Source organism: Lissotriton vulgaris, chromosome 10 (assembly GCF_964263255.1).
Source record: "Lissotriton vulgaris chromosome 10, aLisVul1.2, whole genome shotgun sequence".
In the NCBI taxonomy this organism is placed as follows: Eukaryota; Metazoa; Chordata; class Amphibia; order Caudata; family Salamandridae; genus Lissotriton; species Lissotriton vulgaris.
This window is the reverse complement of record NC_141698.1, coordinates 456,031,334-456,051,015: the sequence shown is the minus strand read 5'-3', so window position 1 is coordinate 456,051,015 and position 19,682 is coordinate 456,031,334. Positions and strand designations below refer to the sequence as shown.

The 19,682-nt window shown below is 51.5% G+C and overlaps 1 protein-coding gene across 1 annotated transcript in view; it reads left to right on the top strand.

The window, feature by feature from the left end:
• WDR90 (WD repeat domain 90) overlaps nt 1-19,682 on the top strand; it is a 1,374,469-nt gene that overhangs the window by 214,845 nt on the left and 1,139,942 nt on the right. The window contains exons 11-12 of the mRNA XM_086941318.1: nt 14,515-14,583; nt 15,388-15,498. Coding sequence (XP_086797444.1) covers nt 14,515-14,583; nt 15,388-15,498 — 180 coding nt within the window. The remainder of the gene's footprint in view (nt 1-14,514; nt 14,584-15,387; nt 15,499-19,682) is intronic.

Sequence of the window (19,682 nt, the reverse complement as noted above, 5' to 3'; positions counted from 1 at the left end):
CCCCCCCCCTCCTGCCTGCCCACCTGCGTTAACTACGGTTCACTGTAGGCCAGAAGCATTTTCAGATTACCGCGCTCCCCTTTGGCCTAACCAGCGATCCTCAGGTGTTCATGAAAGTGATGGTGGTGGTCGGAGTTCATCTGCGCAGATCAGGGGTTCCAGTCTTCCCCTATCTCGACGACTGATTGTTGAAGGCGAGTTCGCCCTAGGCTGTCGACTCCCACCTCCAGACTACGGTGAACATCTTGAATTCGCTGGGGTTCACTATCAACGTGCCAAAGTCCTACCTGATTCCCTCTCTGAAGCTCCTTTTCATCGGGGTGATTCTGGACACATCTCAGTCTGAGATATTTGGGCTACGATTCTGATCTTTCAGCCTGTATCCCAGGTTTCGGTCAGAATGACCCTGAGGCTGCTGCGCCTCATGGCCTCTTGTATCCTGCTGTTGGACCATGCCAGGTGGCATATGCGGGCTCTGCAGTGGGACCTGAAGTTCCAGTGGGCACAGCATGAGTGGAATGTTTCCGGTTGCGTCCAGATATCGGAGGGCACTGCACACCAATTGCAGTGGTGGCTAACGAACCAGGATTGGGTCAACAGCAGATCCCTCTCCCTTCCCCAACCAGGATTCACAGTGATGACAAATGCATCACTTCTGGGGTGGGGCGGCCACATAGGGGAGGCAGAGATCATAGGCCTCTGGTCTCGGGCAGAGTCCGGGCTCCACATCAACCTTCTAGAGCTCCAGGCGATTCGTCTTGCACTGAAGGCATTCCTTCTGTCAAAGGAAAAGTGGTGCAGATGTTCAAGGACAAAACCACTGCCATGTCGTATTGCAACAAACAGGGTGGGGTGGGGTCATGGACCTTCTGTAAGGAGGCCCTTCATCTCTGGAATTGGCTGGAACATCAGGGCATGTCTCTGTTGGTTCAACACCTAGCGAGTCCCCTGAACGCCAGGGCAGACTAACTCAGCTGCCGGTGCATGATCGATCACGAATAGTGTCTTCACTTGGAGGTGGTGCAAGGTCTCTCTCAGCAGTGGGGAGAGCCTTGGGTAGATCTATTTGCCACCAAAGAGAATGTGCAATTTCAGCAGTTCTGCGCTTTGGAATTTCCAAGGCGGCACTCGCTAGGTGACGCTTTTCATCGCAAGTGGAGTTGCGGTTTTGTATCCGCCTTTCCGCCTATACCACTTCTGCCAAGAGTGCTGAAGAAGATCAAGCGCGACCTGGCCCACGTAATTCTTGTGGTTCCGGACTGGACACGAAGAGTCTGGTATCCCGAGCTCTTGAACATGGCCATTGATCCTCCCGTCAGACTTCCTCTTCAGGAGGATCGTCTGTCGCAGCAGCAGGGGACGGTCCTCCACTCAAACCTGTCCAGCCTCCACCTCCTTGCGACAGTAGACGGCTTTCGTACTTCCTCCCGAAGTCTGTAACGTTATCTTGGCAGCCTGGCATCCCAACACCAAAACAGTAAATACCTGTAGATGGAATGAATTTGTGGCATGGTGCATAGCAAAGGCTGTGGATCCCCTTTCTGCTCCACTTTCAGAGGTACTTCTGTTCATTCTTTCTTTTTCCCAGCACAGCTCTGCTCTGTGCACTCTTAAAGGCTATCTTTCTGTCATTTTGACCTTTCTTCGGCTTCCTAATCAGCCCTTTCTTTTCAAGTCCCCTATAGTAAATCGCTTCCTTAAGGGTATTACTCACCTGTTTCCTCCTATTTCTTTCGTAATGCCCCAGTGGGACTTGAACCTTGTTCTAACTTAGCTTATCTGCGCTCCTTTTGAGCCGCAACATAATTGTGCTCTGACTATTGACCCTCAAAACTGTCTTTTTGGTTTCCATCACCTCTGCTCGCAGAGTGAGTGAGCTTCAGACTCTTTCTTCTGAACCTCCTTTCCTGGCTGTTCATCCGGACAAGGTTGCCCTTCGCACTGGACCTTTTCTTCCCACAGTGGGGACCTCTTTCCACATAGGACACACGTCACTTTGCCCACCTTATTCCCACCCCACATCCTTCTAAAGAGGAGGAGAGGCTCCACCGTCTGGATCCAAAACGTGCACTTTTTTTTTTTTGGATCGCACAAAGCAATTCCGAGTGGATGATCAGCTTTTTGTTGGCTGTGTGGGCGCCAAGAAATGTCTGGCCCTGCAAAAACGAACCATCTCTCGATGGGTTGTTCTTTGCATTAAAATTTGTTATTCCTTGGTGAAAAAGGTACCTCTAGGAGGGTTGCGCACCCATTCCACCAGGTCGAGGCAGACACTACTGCTTTGGGACGTGGAGTCCCCCTTCATGATATCTATCAGGCAGCCACTTGGGGTTTGTTGCACACTTTTCCCTAACCATTACTGCCTGGACAGCCAAGTCCTGAGAGACTGCTTCTTTGTCCATTCCGTTCTTCGGGCCTTCCTGGTGTGAACTTTGTTGGCAGACCCACCTCCGGGGTTGGCATTGCTGGGGTATCTATTCTAAGGTAAAGAATCCATAAGTAATAGTCGCTTTCTGATGAACAAGTTACTTACCATCAGTAACAATATATTTGTAAGATGAATATTAGTTATAATTCCTTACCGCCCCACCCATCCTCCCCATTCTGCAAACCGACTTCTAGAGTAATGGACTCCCTTTCAGGGCCCCAGTTTTATGCACCAGTGGCCAATGTCGTGCATGGCTCTTCGCTTCTGGTGTGGAATGTCTTGTACAGAACTGACGTAAGTGCGCAGGGGCGAGGTCTAAGTAGATACCGCAATGTCATTCTGGCAATCACGACGCCAATGACGAACGCGGAGTCGACCAACACCACCTACCGACATGCATGGTTACAGCTGAAAGAAAAAATTCTTCCGATACAGCCTAACGCCTGGGGGTAATTCTAAGGTAATGGAATCCATAACTAATATATGTCTTTTACAGATATATTGTTACCGAAGGTAAGTAACTTGTTCAGCTGGGACGTATCCCATGCACATATTACATTCTTTAAAAAGCCAAGACCACAGAGGCATCGTTTTTTCCCCCTCTCATGCAGTGTTGCTATATAAACAGTTCCTTACGGTGACGGTCGTACTGTGGGGTCTGGTGAAGTATGAAAGATCAGAGTGCTTTGGAGAGGGGTTATTATCTCCCGTGTCGGTGGGAGGGCTACCTTTTTGGTGAAGGTAAGCAGTGAAGGGTTCACAAATGTCCTGGGGGCGAGTCTTCTGAGGCATCAGGTCCCAGTAGTTGGATAGTTGTTTGTGGCAATACTTGATGTCCGTGATCCATCCATGGTTAATTATATTGAACATCTTGGCCAATCCAAACAGCATTTTAGAGATGGCTAGTTTGCTATATAAGGATAATGCATTTGTGTTCACATTAATTCTGTCGTAAACCTATGTAAGGAGATTCACTCTCAATTTCCATGCCCACAAAAAAAATCTAGCTACCATAAACACAATCAGTTCGCTGTTCAAAAGTCTGATTGCACCCTGGTTGTTACTATCCCCCAGCGCTTACGTGATGGGATAATCCACGAGGGCTTCGATATTGGGCAGTAACATTACGGATTGTCCTTGTCTCCCTTCTTGAATATCAGCTCAATCACAGCTGTGGACCACAAGGGCATCGCTCCCTCCTGTGAAGCCGCATTCAAGACCTGGGTCAGGAGAGGCCAAAGACCGCTACTTCGGCCCTGAACAGGTACTGGGAAATTCCGTCTGGGCCAGTGTCCTTCTTGCAGGCTAATGCCATGATGCTCTAGGTAACTTCTCCCAAAGCAAAAACCAATGGGGCGCTAGCTGGAACTACTGCTGTCCTGTCATTGACCCCATGCCTCACCCCTGGTTATAGACACCTTCAAAGTGGTCGACCCACTGTTGCTTGGGAATATGATGGCATAATCCTGAGACAGAACCATCCGCAGAACAGGGTCTATTTACCACTTGCCAGAAGAGGGACCTGTCCCCACTCTCACATGCCTGACAAAGCTCCTGTCAGGCTATCTCTCTCAGAGTAGAGTTACAGGTGTCTAGGGCTTTCTTATAGGCCTGCCTGCACCCTGCAACCTATCTCCTATCCCTTGGTGACTACTTAAGTGCTGCCTTCAGCTGAAAAGGGACCTTGAACAGTTCCTCCTCAACCAGTTTCGGTCTTGTGGGCCCGTATTAGGAACCGTTTTTGTCAGTAGGTTATGAACGCCCTGAGTGATACCCTCAAAAACTTGCATGACCCTCCTTCCCACAGCCTCTATGTCCAGACAAATGGCAAACTCCTGCGCACACTTGGCAAAAAGGGAGGCTTTAAGGTACTGAGGATCCCCCTGAGACCACAGTTTAACCTTCTACTCTTGATCCACCAAGGAAAGCCCCCTCAGAATCCCTCCCCCTGATCGGGAAGAGGGGCCGTTAGAACATCCATGGACAGGGGCTTATAGTCACTAAAGGGGCTATAGATGATGTTAAAGTTAAAAATGAGCGGGAGCAAAGGGACAGAAACAAAAGTAAAATCAATGATCGTTATACAGCCCTTCCCCTTGAACGATGGTAGGATTGGGAGAGCTAACCAATTTGTCCAGGGCCAAAACCAAGGTGTATGAGTCCAGGATTGCACGAAGCTCAAGGCCTCCTTAAAGTGGATAAAGTGGAGTCACTCGGAAAGCGAACACTTGGGCTTTGAGACCTCAGGGCCAAGAGGAGAGTCACATAAGTGGCAATTAAAATCCCCCACAAGCACAATTGGTTCCCTCCTAGTAGCATTTTTCTCATTTGCCCATTGTCATACAATTTGTGCAATTTAAAGCTCACTTTTATGGTTTAAATCTTTTATTGAATTTTCCCAAGAAACAAAACAAGAAGGCATTGCGATGTCAGACATACGTGGCTTGCTTAGTGTCCATGCGTTATCAAAAAGCGAACATAGGGCCCACAGGGCCGGTGTAATGACATAAAGCTGTTGAAGTGCCTTGGAACTTAACACCCACTCCCTCCCCCCTCCCACCCCCCCCTCTGTCCACCAAAGAAAAAGTCAGCGTCATAACAATCTGTTTGAGGAGGCAAAAGAGTGTTTATTTGGGCCTGCGTGTTCGTGTTTTCTTCAAGGGCTGTGGGTCCGGTATTGGTGTGTCTGCCAGCCGTAGGAGACGTAGGTATCTGGGACAGCTCAACTCACGAAATTCACTTGTGAGCAATGTCAGGAAGGGGTGCCACAGCTCTGGAAATTCCTGCCCCCTCCCGGCCTGTACCAGCGACAACTTTTCCATTCCAAGCACCATCCATAACCTGTGTAACCAACTTGTGTGCGGGGGATTGTGTGGTGTTCTCCAGTGTGCCACAATGTTTTGGGTAGCTGCCCCTAGGGCAATGGCGATAAGACGGCCCCTGTGGGATCTCAATGGATACATCAGGGCATTGGGCAGTCCCAGCAGGATGTAGGCGGGGAATCGGGGCAACTGAGTGTCTAGGTGAGAGTCCACCTCATCTATAAACGTGTCCCAGTATTCCCGTATATGTTGACAGCTCCAGAGTAGGTGTTCCAATGTGCCTAATTCCCCACATCCCCTCCAACAGTGGTCGCTGATCTGGGGGTTCGCCTGGTGTAAGCGCTCCGGAGTATGGTACCAGTACGTTGCTACCTTGGTGGAGGTTTCGGTGAGACCAGAGTGGTATGCGGAATGTCGAGCCCTGTGATAGATCCTGCTCCACTCTTTGTGTGTGAGGGCCCTACCTAGTTCCCGCTCCCACCGACATCTTCCTGCGTTGTATGTGTGGGTGTTTGTAAGAAGGAGATGTTGATATAGATCAGAGATTAATTTCTTCTCAGAGGTGCGGGTAATTAGCCACTTCTCATATGGTGTGAGGTATCGGTGGGCTCCTGGTTTAATATCGGGTTGGAGGGCCCAATGTCGCACCTGCAGGTAGGCTAACCTATCTCCCTCTGTGATAGCGTAGGCTTCCTTCAGTTGCTGGAAAGAAAGGATGCCTTCCAGGTCGAAGAGATGCCCCAGTTCTTTGCAGGGGGTGCGTCGCCAGTTCACAAATGCTTTCGGGTCAAGACCGGGGGTGAAGTCGGGATTAGCGAATAGAGGTGTCAATGGGGAGCGAAAGGTCGTCAGTTCATGTTTGGTAGCTACTCGGTCCCACACCTCCATGACCGTGCTGGTGATCTGGGATGTGTAAAGGTTAGACGGCCTGTGTCGCCGAGCAAGAAAGGGGATTCCTTGTAGTGGCACACTGGCCACCGCCTGGTCCTTAAACAGCCAGGGCTTGCTGGATTCTAGCTGGTACCATTCCACAAGGCTCCGCAGTTGTGCTGCGTAGAAATAGAGTTGGAGGTCTGGGATTCCTACCCCGCCATATGCAGGCGGTAAGACCGCGATGTCATGTTTGAATCGTGGACGGCGGCCTTGCCAGATGTAGCGTGCCGTTTCGGATTGCATCTGCTGGATTCAACCTTGAGGTGGACGCAGGAGAAGGGTCTGGAATAGGTAGAGGATTTGCGGTAGTAGCGTCATTTTGGTGGCCGCTGTCCTCCCAAGCCAAGAGAGCGGAAGGCCTTTCCACCTCCGCAGCTCCTCTCGCAGCTGTGTGCGGAGTTTAGTATAGTTCGCGTCTACTGTGGCAGGGATGGTGGGACCTAATAAGATTCCTAGGTAGGGGATCGTGTTGTCTGACCACTGTACGTCATGTTCTTCCCGTACCGCAGCCAGGGTTTCGGGCGCTAGCGAGATGTTGAGGGCGATCGATTTGTCCTCATTTACTTTGAACCCAGAGGCGAGCGCAAAACTATGGAGTTCCACGAAGAGCGCACAAAGTGAGGGGACTGGATCGGTAATGGATAGCAAGATGTCATCGGCGTAGAGGCTGATCTTATGAGTGTCACCTCCGTATTTAATACCTTTAATGAGAGCATGTTGTCTAATTCTCTGTGCTAGTGGTTCCATGTATAGGGCAAACAGGATCGGGGAAAGGGGACATCCTTGTCTAGTCCCTCTGCCAATCGGGAATCTGGGGGAGGTGTGACCATTAACGCGCACCGTGGCATTGGGTTGCCTATAGCAGTTAAGGATGCGGGTGCAGAGCGTGTCCCCAAGACCAAAAAGATGCAGAACTTGCTCTAGATAGGGCCAGTGCACCCTATCGAATGCTTTCTCCGCGTCGATGGTAAGAAGCATGCAGTCCGGCCGTGTTCGTGACCCGGCCTCAATGAGATGTAATACTCTCCTGGTGTTGTCGCTAGTTTGTCGCTGGGGTATGAACCCGGCCTGGTCGAATTCAACAAGCTGTTGCATGTACGGCGCAAGCCGATTTGCCAGGATGCCTGTATAGAGTTTAAAGTCAATATTCAATAATGAGATCGGCCGGTAGGAGCCGCAGCTGGTTTTATCCCTACCGGGTTTTGGTATGACTGAGATAGATGCCTCTAGGAGGTCTACGGGGATCGTGCCTGGTTGGTCAAAGGAATTCAAAAGATCCCGGAGAAGGGGGGCCACCTGATGGCAGAAGGTCTTGTAGAAGATCGCTGGGTACCCATCGGGTCCAGATGATTTACCGTGCTTTAGGCAGGAGATTGCGGACACTACCTCTTCCAGGGCTATTGGCCTATCTAGGAGGTCGGCTTGGGCTGTATTTAAGGACGGGAGCTGCGCTTCCTGTAAGTATGTCCGACTTGCTTGGATGTCGAGGTCGTCACTTGCATAGAGGGACTGGTAAAATGCTCTAAAGGTCTCTGCTATGTCAGCGTTTTCCGTGACTAGCTCACCCCCTTCCGGTCGCAGGGCCTGCACTCCCTGTCTTATGCGTTGTTCCCTCAGTTTGGTCGCCAACAGCCGTCCACAACGGTCCCCTCCAGTGTAATATGCTTGCCGAAGACGAAAGGCAGCATATTCCGCCGCATCCTGGTCAAGGGCGGCCAGCATCTTCCTCTCGCTGCAGAGTTGGCGCCAGGCCCTCATGGCTCCGGTGCACTGGTGCATTTGCTCCAGTTCCGCCACTCGTTGCGTGAGCTCTGTACGCTTCTGTTCCCTGTCTTTATTATTGGCTGTGGCCACGGAGATGAATTCACCTCGTAAGACCGCTTTAAGGGCTGACCATTGCGTCGCCCGTGTGGTGTCTGCGTTGTTGTTGTGGGTCAGTTTTAGAGACGGGATCCCTGGCTGGCCAAGGCTCGCGCCAAAGTCAGTCAGAGATCACCATTCCCAAGTCAGGGCAAGGGAGTTACACACCAAGATAACCCCTGCTCACCTTCTAGGTAACGTGACGCGAGCAGCAAGGCTAATCTCGGAGGCGATGTGTAATGCGTTTGCGCGCACACCCAGCCACAACACCCAAGGCCCACCACAAAGGAAACTCCACACAAGGTTATATAAAAAATAGCCTTTGTATTATAGCAAAAACACATTAGATAAAACACAAACTTTACAATGTGCCAACAGGCACGGGCAGAATTTACAGGGATTATGTACAGGACAGAGCCACATGGACCACTGTCAGGGGTAGGCACTTTTAGAATTAGTACTTGTTGTAATTAGCACTTTGTAGGTATAACACTTAGCACATAGACATATAATGACTGTAGCACCAAAATAGTAAATGTAGCACACAACCAGTAATCACTGGTAAAGGGTAAATACCTCCTACGCAACCCTAACCACCTTAGGAAAATCACGCAGGGAACTAGGACCTTATTATCAGGACCTATAGGAAACATAAAGCAATCACCTAAGCAGGTCACATTTAGCAAAGGTAAAGACAATTGCGCAGGAATCACATTAGCAAGTAAATCATAAATTGCGCAAGGTGCACATGGCACAACACTAGAACAGTCCCCCAGGCCAACTGGCCTCGCAAGGGCTGAGATGCCCTTAGTTCAAAATGTCAGGGCAGGCTGCGCAGGCAGCCAAGAACACAAACCTAAATGTGGCAACTGCCCACTAAGGGCTGGGCAGTTGTAAACAATGATGAGGCCAACGTTGGAGCCTCGTGGGCTCAAGAACAATGGTGAGGCGAAATACACCGTGGGAGCCTCGGGGCTCTGACCAACTAACTGCCCCCTGAGCCTCGCTGGGCTCTGCAAAGTAATGGCACCTCAAGCCTCTCTGGGCTCGTTAAGCAAATGTGGGCTGTGAGCCTCTCTGGGCTCAAGAACAAAGAACTGGCACCCGAGCCTCTCTGGGCTCGTAAAACAACCAAGTGTGGCGCCGCTGAGCCTCTCGGGCTCTAAATAAAGAAAATGCCCCCAGAGCCCTCGTGGCTCTAAATCAATAGAAATGCCCCTGGAACCTCTCTGGGCTCCCTCACAATTGGGCCTGGTTGGGGGAGTCCCTCCCGGGGGACTCAGTATCAAGTGAGGCCCCCCGGCCTCTCAACACCCAGGCACTCATGCTGGAGGGGAGGGGAGGGGCGGGCACCGGCAATGTGCCCCAACGCCCCCCTCTCCCTCAAGTCACTCACCGGCTGTCTGCGGCTGCTGGGGAAGGAGAGCTCCCGCTCCTCGGGACTCTCTGAGGCGACGACGCTTCCCTTTGCTGGCTGCAGGGCCCCGCGTCTCTCGCGGCTGGACTTCTCTCTCTCCCCGAGGCTCTCCCTCGCTCCTGGGAGCCCGGGGGGGGAGCAACGCTGGCTCCTGCGGTGCTTCCTGCCTCTCAGGCAGGCAGCCAATCACAGCGCGAGTCGCCCGGCGAGCCTCCCGCGGCTTTAACCAATGGCCGAGTGGGCACCGGCTCTTCCTAAGTAAATTATTAATCGAGGTGGGCACTCGATCGGGGACAATGCCGGGTGAGCACCGGCTTGGCAACAAAAGCGCTCTCCAGCGCACGAAGTAAAATAAAGCGCTCCCAGGCGCTAGGGGTTAAAGGTCAAGCGCTCTCAGCGCTAAAGGCAAGAATAAAGTTCCAGCAATGTCTGGAGGCAGGCAGGGGGGCAAGGCTGGGCCCAGAGCCAGCTCACTCGGTCTCCTGGAACAGAACAGAACCAAATGTAAGGGGATACAGCCCCTTCTTATACTGTAAATCCTTTGTCTTTGTCACAGGGTGAGGGGAGAAACCAGTTGCAGCTGGTTTTGGAGCACCCTTGATGTGCTCAGCCCCTCACTCTATTCACTGGCAGGGCTAGGGTCATCAGTCGCACCACAGGGGGCGGAGCCAGCATTGTATGGGGAAAACCCATCCGTATTCAGGAACCAGGTGCAGCCCTCCCTCACATTACTCCTGCTAATCTCTCCACTCACCACTGGGCAGACCCATCCAGACTTCCTGGAGCAAGACTCACCAGCCAGCTCCAGCCAATCACACGGCAGGCACATTTTACACTAATATGCCAAACTCCTAGAAGTGGCATTTCCACACAAGACACAATCATGCCACATACATCATTGCGAAGCATTTAATCACACGAGTCCGCACATACCAAACTCGAGCCTGCACTCCCCACGCATCAGGAACTACCAGGGACACAGACATTCCCCATGCATTCCTACGGGAGGGCAGGCCAGCCTTACCACACGCACGCACTTTACTCTGGGACACAGGGAAAAAGTGCGCAGAGACCAAAAATCATCAACACATATCATATATTAAAAGCAAAAAGATTAGGGGTGAACCTGCCATAAGGGCCAAGTCCAACAGTCAGGAATTGCGTGATGGCGCTTTTAATCCGCTCCTCCGTTGCGGGGGTACGAAGAAGGGATTCCCGGAGGCGCCAGTGTTGCTGTGGGGCCGGTGTTGCCAGTAGGAAGAAGGTGGTTACCATTGGTGAGTGGTCTGATAGCGAGGTCGGTAGGATCTCTATGTCCTGGGTTTGAGCAACTAGGTGAGACGCGCAAAGAAAGTAGTCTAGCTTCGCATACGATCTATGAGCCCCTGAGTGATATGTATAGGCTGTGCTGCGTGGATGGAAATGCCGTCAGAGGTCGGTGAGCCCGAGCTCCCGGAGGTGTGTTTGGCCCGATTCAGAGAGAGCTCCCACTTGCCCTGTTCGCTGGCATGAGCGGTCTGCTGTGTTGTGGAAGACTAGGTTGAGGTCCCCTCCTATCAGTAGGCGTTGTTCTGTGTTGGTTGTAGCTGCTGCTAGCGCTGTTCGGAGGAATGTTTCCTGTTTCTCATTGGGCGAGTAGATTGAGCCTATCAAGAGTGTCATGCCGGCAATTAGGAAGCGGTACACCAATAATCGCCCCCTCAGTTCCGCTTCCCTCTGCAGCACCTTGCCCTTAAATGCTTTGGATACCAAAATCGCCACCCCGGCTACCATTTTAGAGGCAGATGAAAAGAGTTGTATAGGAAAGGCCCGGGATTTTAATCTATGGTGGTCTTTGGGCAGGAGGTGTGTCTATTGGAGAAGGCAGATGTCAGCTGTGGAACGTTCCAGCTGTGACAGGACCGCTCGGCGCTTGATTTGATTATCAAGGCCCCGTACATTAAAAGAGAGGATCTTGAGTCTAGTGTGTGTCAGCATTAATCAGGGCAGGGTCTAAAGCTCCAAGCAGTGTGCATAGTGACAAAAATGCAGGAAACGAGAGACAAAACCCCAGGGTGGACAGAGGGATCCCTCCCAAAGAAAAGCTCCCCTCCCTGCCCCCAACTCCCACCCTGAACCCTCCCTAACCCCAACTGGAAACTCCCCAATGGTCATAAATGTCCTGGACCAGTCACGACCTTGTTCAGGCCCAAGGAAGAAGTCAGCAAAGGGAAACTTGGCACTGGCAATCCCAGCGGCCCAGCCCCAGGGAGACCCGCTAGGAAGTAAGCTGTTATCAGAACCCCTCCTTTTTGTCATTCGAGGAAGTGTCTCATTCTGAAGTTGCGGTATCCTTGGAAACCTCTTGGATGGCTGCAGTCTGTGCTTGCGCTATCGTGGATGGGTCCGGCTTGTGGTCCGCCCTCGGCGATCGTCTGCGCCATATGCGTTGCCAGCCCTCCCCCGTGGAGCGGGGGGACCTCCCTTGTGAGGGCCCACTCATTTCAGTATTGCTTACCGACTCATCGTCCAAATCAATCCCCAACAGGGCACAAGTGTCCTTCAATGAACGGAGCTGCTGCAGGACGCCGTTCCACTTGAAAACAAGGCGAAATGGATGTCCCCACGAGTACGGGATCCCTTTGTCCTGCAGGAAAGCAGTGGCGATTTTAAAAGCCCTCCTTTTCTGTAAGGTGACCATGGAAAGATCCTGATACAACGCCACTGGATGTCCTTGATAGCGGAGCGGCTGTTTTTGACGTGTCTCCTTTAGGGGGAAGTCGGGCAGGAATGCTAGGATGTCTGGTGGAAGAGCGGGGGCCTTGTGCGTGAGACCCACCCTATGCACCCTATCGATTCGGATGATGAAGTCCTCGCTTTCCCCCAATATTTCTCTGAAAAGGCCCTGTAGGTAGTGGGTAATATCTCCCCCTTCCGCTTTGGATGGCACTCCCCGGACCCTTCGGGAGCGGTTCTCAAGGTCCTCTGCATGTGCCTGCAAGTCCAGCTGCTGTTCCTGTAGGCGCAAGACTTCCTGCTGTAGGTGTACCACCTCCTCACATCGTGACTGTTCCGCATCCTCGACAGCAGCCACTCGTTCCCCAAGACCTTCCACATCTCGCCGGAGCTCCCGATGTTCGCCTGCCATGTCCTGCTTGAGGGTCTGGAAGTCCTCCCGCAGGGAATTCAAGAGGGACTCCAGGAAGACTTTAGTAATCGGGGCTCCCTCATCTTCACTATCTGCCAGGTCCTTGGCCGCCCCTGACCCAGACGGGCTCTTCTCTCCCTTGACTGCCCCTTTCGACAGCAGTTCCGGTATTGTGCGACCACCTCTACGTTGGTTTCCCGACATGGTTAGGCACACAGCGTAGTCCCGGTGCCTCTAGCTGTGTACCAACGCCCCAGGAGGCCTATGAATCCGCGCCGACCGCCTCTGGCACTGGATTTGCTTACCCCGCTCCGCACCACTCTGCGCCAGGGATCACCCCCTCTTGGTCGGCTGTGTCTCTGTTGGTCTAGGCCCCCTGGATGTCTGCAGTGCACAGGTCCCTTTACTTCTTGCTCCTCTACCACCAAGGGGGCCGGCGTCCGCACCCTCCAGTACGTCGCTTCCGAGCAGGGCGCCCCAGTTCGGTGCAGATACCCCCAGAAGTCAGCCGTACCCGATGTCGCCTCTGGCCACTGCCGCCTGCTGAATCTCCGAGTAGAGGCCTCCTTGTGCAGATCCAGGGCCCCACCTGCGCAGCGGCACGATCCCCGAGTTGCAGCGGTTCTCCCGACCCCTTAACAGTGTGGACCCCTAGGTATTGCCGCGTTGTGGAGCTGACCCGGGGAGTCTCTCTAGAAGGCTCTGGTGGTCTCTAGGCAAGCGGTGCGACAACAGAGTAATAGGGCGGCAGCTATTGGCCTCCGACTCCGGGCCTCGCCAGGCGTTAAGCCTCCCTCTGCTGGGATTGCCTCCTGCCTGCCGAGTGAGGGCCGCAGAGCCGGGGCCTCGATTTTCGCGCCCTCTGTCCACCATCAGCGGGACTCTGTCTCCCAGCGCCGCCACTGCCGGCGTCCCCTACGACGTCCGCTAGTTTCCAGCCTGCGCGGCCCCTCGGATCACCCCTCAGCTGGAATCAGCAGCCGTGTCTCTCCGCAGCACCCGGTCGGGGGTAGGCCCGAAGCCTGGGCTTCGATTTTCGCGCTCCCGGTATCCGCCGCAACTCCGATCGGGAGCGCACCCCTTTCCTCTCACCTCCGCCAGCCGTGCTGTCAGTGCAGCCTCACCGCCTCCTCAGGTGCTCCGACTTCCCTCTGACTGCACCTCTCGTCCAGCCGGGCCACGCGTCCCATGAGCCCGGGAGATCTCCTCCAGGCGGCGTGGCGTGCAGCCGATGTCCGCGTTGCCGGGGGGGAAGGTGCCGCCTCGGGTAGCCCCCACCGTCTTTTCCGCACCGTCCAGCCAGCCGCTGCAGCCCCCGTGCCCAGGGCAGTGAAATCGATATCTGGGGGGGGAAAATGTAGGCTATTAAGGGGTCGAAACTGGGGCCGGGACCGGGAGCCTCACTGACTTGCGTCCGCTGCAGTCGCCATCTTGGCCATGCCCCCTAAAGCTCACTTTTAAATGTTATGAAGTATTATGAATATTCTGTGACAGAACGGAGACAAAGATTCTCTGAATTAGTAGTTCTCAGTCTTGGTTATCGTCATCACATTCTTGACCAACATGCCCTACCTTTATTACCTTTGAAAATTATATCTTGCCTCCTACATTCAGCCTTGTATTAGCCTCATTGTAGCCTTAATGAGTTCTATTGTTGAAGAGCATTGTTGGACTGCTCTTTGGGAGCAGCATTTAGTCTTAATAGGTGAGAGGCCATGTTCTAATCTTAATGGACTTCTGCCTGAAGGTTAATTTAAAAAGGTGGGGGAAAATGTATATTTTTCTTTTTTTAAACACACAAGAAGCGCCCTTTCCAGCCGTAATCCCCTCACACATATATTCTGTGTCTCTGTCAGTGTTACGTGAGGTGATTGTAAAAGCCTTTAGAATCTTACATCATGAGTAATACTATTCTGCTCTCTTTTAGAGGCTCCTGCCAGATCCAATCCTAAAGCTGAGTAAAATCATTGGCTTTGGCGGCTGTACCACCCGTTGGGTAAGTAGTCTTATCATTTTGGGGTTTAGTAGTGATAGGAAATTTAACTTTACTTCAAAGGGGAAAAAGATCAAAAGCAGCAGGTTTGCTTTTTATTACAATAACAAACAAAAGATTGTGAAGGGTGTATTATTAGCTTTTCGCAAAGCACACATCTGACTGCTCTGTTAGATTACACTGTAATTTACTTTCATTGGAGGAACTTTTTAATTGTAATCTATGGCCCGTCTTCCCTACCTTTCCTTCTTTTTTCCATAACTTTATTAGCAATCTCTTTTCCATTCCTTTAATTGGTGCTCTGTCATCAATGAATGCCACAGGTGTACGAGAATTTTTTTAAATGCCTATCAGAGGATTTATCAATGTATTAGAAGTATAGCTCAAAATTTCAATATAATATTTGATTTTGTAAGTCTCTCTATGTCCTTCCAATTCTGGCCAGTGCTCTCTTAAAGGGCAGAGTTGGAATAATTTGCATAAGAGTGGTGCATTTCTGTAATGACACAGTACAAATAGTGGAAATATTAAGCAGATGTATTCCCAGTGGAAAAGAGGGGCTTGCTCAGGCGTTTTCATATTAATGTCACCCCATCTTCCTTTACTTTCATTGGCCTCCCCACTTCCCTATTTTTTAACTCTACCCGTTTTATATTGGGTGGCTCCTCTTCCCTGTTTTCTTGTGTGTTGTATGAAAAGGTTATCCGAGTATCATCCTGCTTTTCTTCTTTATATTGTAAATACTACTGTAATTTGTTTTTTAAATTGCCATCCATATTGCTTACTGTGCCAAGCTATATTTTTCAGGCGCTTTGGAATAAGTTGGGCACTGCAGTGGTTTATCCATGCCATGCTATTATAGTTTCCATGCAGATTGATTCCGGCGAGCAGACATTCTTTCTTGGACACACGGATAAGGTAAAATAGATTAGCTTTTTACCATATTTTGGCATTGATTACTCTTGTCTCATGATGCCATCACAGATTATACGAGCAACGACTGAGGGTTAGTGTTGGAATTATTACTAAAATGGGGGTGCAGACCAATGAGAGGCGAAGGGAACTTGATGTAGGACCAATTGTTTGGGATAGGAAATTGCCAGTGCTGGATAGGATGGAAATAATGTAGGACCAATGACTGCCTGGTGGTGAAGGAGCAGTGGTTTTAGGGGATGCTAGTGTAGAAACTATGGGTTGGGAGATGGACAAGTTGCAATGACTGCCTAGTGGAATATGAGCAGTAGTTATGGGAAATTGTACGCTAGTGCTAGATATGGGGGATTTTGCAGATGCAATGACTAACTCATGCTGTGGGGAAAGTTGGTATGGAACATTGTTTAGGATTGCCGGCTATGGGGAAATCTAGCAATGATACTGCAGCAGTTACAGTCTAGTGTTCTTGGACAGATGATTATAGTTGAATGTATGGAAATGCTAACTATGGGGGTGGTGGAGCAATAACTTGCTTATTTTGCACAGTTGTTCTGATACTTCATCTACCTGCATATTGCCCACCTTTTGAATATCCCAGACATCAGTCTGGATCCAGAAACATTTCAATAGCTCTCCCATGCCAGTAGGAGGCGTCGGCCCAGTCGCATGCTGTGATGTCACTGGAGCCATAAAGTCCCCTGTCGGCAAATTAATGTCAAGTCCTTTCTTCTGTGCCACTGAGTTGTTTAACTCTCCTCAAAACAATTGTCTTAATTTGATGATGTTTAAGTTACTTTATCTTATAAGGTGCAGTTTTCTTCAGCATGTTGCCACCAAAACAATACGGATTCAAACCAAGTCAAGATTGCAAGGGTCAGATGTCCATCATGGGCACTTACTTCATCTCTTTATGGTGCTTTGGATCTGACCACGACATTGACGCATGCGATCTCTGTTAAAAAATGCATCCCAAGGCGCTTAAAGAAAGCAGAGCCAACATGTTTGTGGCCAAAGTTGAATATCGGGGACTTAGAGATTTTGAGATCTTGGACGAGATTTTCTATCACCTCATTCTTCAACGCCATCAGAGAGAAAATACAAGTAAAAGAGAAGAATTGAGACCATGTGTCATTCTTCAAGAAGCAAGTGACGGAGCCCTCAAACCTCTCTCCTTCCGGCATCGGACCAAGAACAACCTACAGAAAATGATCCGGTGACTTCAGCAGGCCTGGTGTTAGATGCTCCATCTGAGCCGGCGCAATTCCAGCTAGTTTTGTTATGGTGTTGATCCAGAGTCTCCAGTCTGGACACCCATATCCAGGCTTTTCAACACCTGGGACACATCCATAATTTTTCCTGAAAGCCATGTTCAGATTCTTCAACATGACGATGATTCCCTCTTGGTGCGCTGACTGGCCCCATGGGATAGATGGCATACTGCCTTGGAGGTTTTCCAGCACCCTTAATGCCCTTCCTGCCATTTTCTTAAGTTTCCTAGGTATCTACACAACCAACTGCAGAAGCACTGATGGCGAAGTAGACTCCACCCCAGGTAATTGTTGCTGCTTCATCTCCTTCGGCTTCAAAGCACAAAAGATCTCTGATGCCACAGTCGACTCCAATGGTGCCACAAACGACACCGCTGGAACCTCTACCATGCCAGCCATAATCCTTGCCTCATATGCCCCATAAGTCTAAGAGGGAAGAGCAGAGGTTTGAAGAAGAGAGATTTGTTCTGTGGGTATGAAGATCTCCAAGAAGATATAGGTCAAATAATGATGGACCGGGAGGCTTGAAGAATGAAAGTGGCCTTGATACTTCCCCCTGAGTGGGAACTATCTGCCCAACCGGGTTTCCATCCACCCGAAGTGACCGTATATAATTCTGTTGAGAGAAAAGCAGTAGAAATTCTTGATCTGAAACTTTTATCAATGGAGGTCAAATCTAACATCCTTACGGAAGTGCAGCATTCTACCTCTCACTCAGCAGAGGCACTTCATTTTTAACGAAACCCTGACTGAACATATCTTGGCTAATTGTAAAAGCCAAATATTTACAACTGTATCCAGGCAGATAGCTTGTCGTTACAAACCTGCCCCTGGGACCTTGACTTTTTGTCAACCCTTCCTTCCCCAGAAATCCTGTAGACAGAAGTATGGCCCTCCAGTCAATAAATGCCACTTGCCATGTGGGAAGATATGTGCATGCCCTCTTGAACTCTACTCAGTCTGTCATCCCTAACCTGTCAAATGAGGTTCTGGATCACTTCAGTGATCTCATAAATGATGGTCAGGCTGCTGCAAAGCAGGGCTTATAATCCAACATTGACACTGCGGATTCAGTGGCTAGTGCTAAAGAGACTTCGGTCTCCCTGGTTGCTAAATTCAGGCTTCTCTCTGGATGCCCAAACAACACTAATGGACTTAACCATTTGATGGATCTCTCCTCTCTTTGGTGCTGAAGCAGACTTAGCTCTTGAAAGATTCACCCATAGAAAAGCTTGAGCTAGATCTTTTGTCCCAAAAACCCAACTTGGAATGACTGACCATTTTAAGTAATTTGGTGGTTTTAATAGAGGCTTCTCCATTTGAGGGCATCAACAATATTCTGCTCAACAGCAACAGGCATACCCACTCTACAGACATTACAAGGGGTTTGGCAGAAGAAAACAACATATCCTACCCCATCCTCTCTCCTCCTCTTCCTTTTCCCCAGCCACTGCAGGGAAGCAGTCCTAGTTCCACATTATCGGATCACACGCTACCTGTTGGAGTAGGGGTATCCTCCTCCTTTTCACAAGCATGGAGGGTCCTAGCTTCAGACCTTTGGGTCTTGCAAATTGTGGAAAGGGGGTATGCCTAACCTGGTAAACAATCCCCACCTCCCATCCCTCCCCAACCAGATTAACTTCCACAAGACCAACTGCTCATCCTCCAGCAACAAGTTGAATCCTTGCTCCAAAAAGGGCATAGTAAAGTTGGTTCCAGAGGAGGAACGGGGTCAAGGATGTTACTCTTGTTACTTCTTGATCCTCAAAAAGGACCGTGGTCGGGTGGCGTGGCCAAGATGGCGGCGGAGTAGGACGTGCTTTCCTGTCCCTCCGGCGCCGCCTGAACATAGCATTGTATATCGCCCTACCTGGTGCCCATCCGAGCCAGCCGCGGGGACCTTCTGTACTGGCAAGCAATCCCGGTACCGACAGTGTGCCTATTTCCGCGCAGCTCTGGGGTTTGATGTCTTTCCCGGGCAGGCCAGCCCCGACTGTGTAGCGGGCCGCTGGGCCCAATGAAGCAGAGATGCAGTGACTGACTTCGGCCCTGTTACGCCCTGACCGCCTGCTGAGACCTCTGGGGACCACAGCCGGGAAGACGCCTTGACGATCGGCGCTGGGTCTTGGGTGACGGAGCGGTGGAGACGTCCTGGCAAACCTGAGATCCGAGGTGCCGCCGCAATCTTGCTGCTCTGAGGCCTGATCCACGTCGGGAGTGCAGAGCCTGGGGACACAGGCGGGCCTGTGTGGTGCAGTGCGTCCTGGGCACTTTCCCTGGTGAGGCTGTGAACGTCGAGCCCCCCGCTGGGCGAGGGAGGGCTCCCGTGCCGCTGCGGCTAGAACCTGCTTGGGCCCAGGCGACAGCGAGGGCAGAGAGGTGAGGAGTGGAAGGGCGGTAGGAGCGGGACCATGAGCTCGGTCCGTGGGTCGGCGGTCGGCAGGAGGCCCTGCGGACGGAGCAGGTGCGGGGCCTCGATACCGGTGCTGGTGCCAGAGGGGGTCGGTGGAGCCTCCCCCCTTCTCAGCTGGCTACGAGGCGGTCCCGCTAACAGTGAGCGGAGGTGCCGCAGGAGGGAGTTGCCCTGGAGTATCCCCTGCATTGGTGTGGCCTGCGCGAGCTGTGAAGGAGGTGAGCGGCCCTCCCACGACGCGGAGTATATGTGAGCCCTGCCGTGACATCGAGGGTTGAGGGCCCTGCAGGGAACAGGAGACCTACCGTCGGCCTGTGCATCGGCGGGCAGTGCCTCTCTCTTCCCTAGCTTGTGTGTCTTCCTTTGGTGACTGGGGCGGCCCGGGTGCCTCCACCCGACTGACTGCGCTTTTGGGAGGCCACAAGACTGTAGCGGTGAGGAGCGCCCCTCCCCTGGGGTAGACTCAGAGTAGGCCTAGCGGTGTGGCT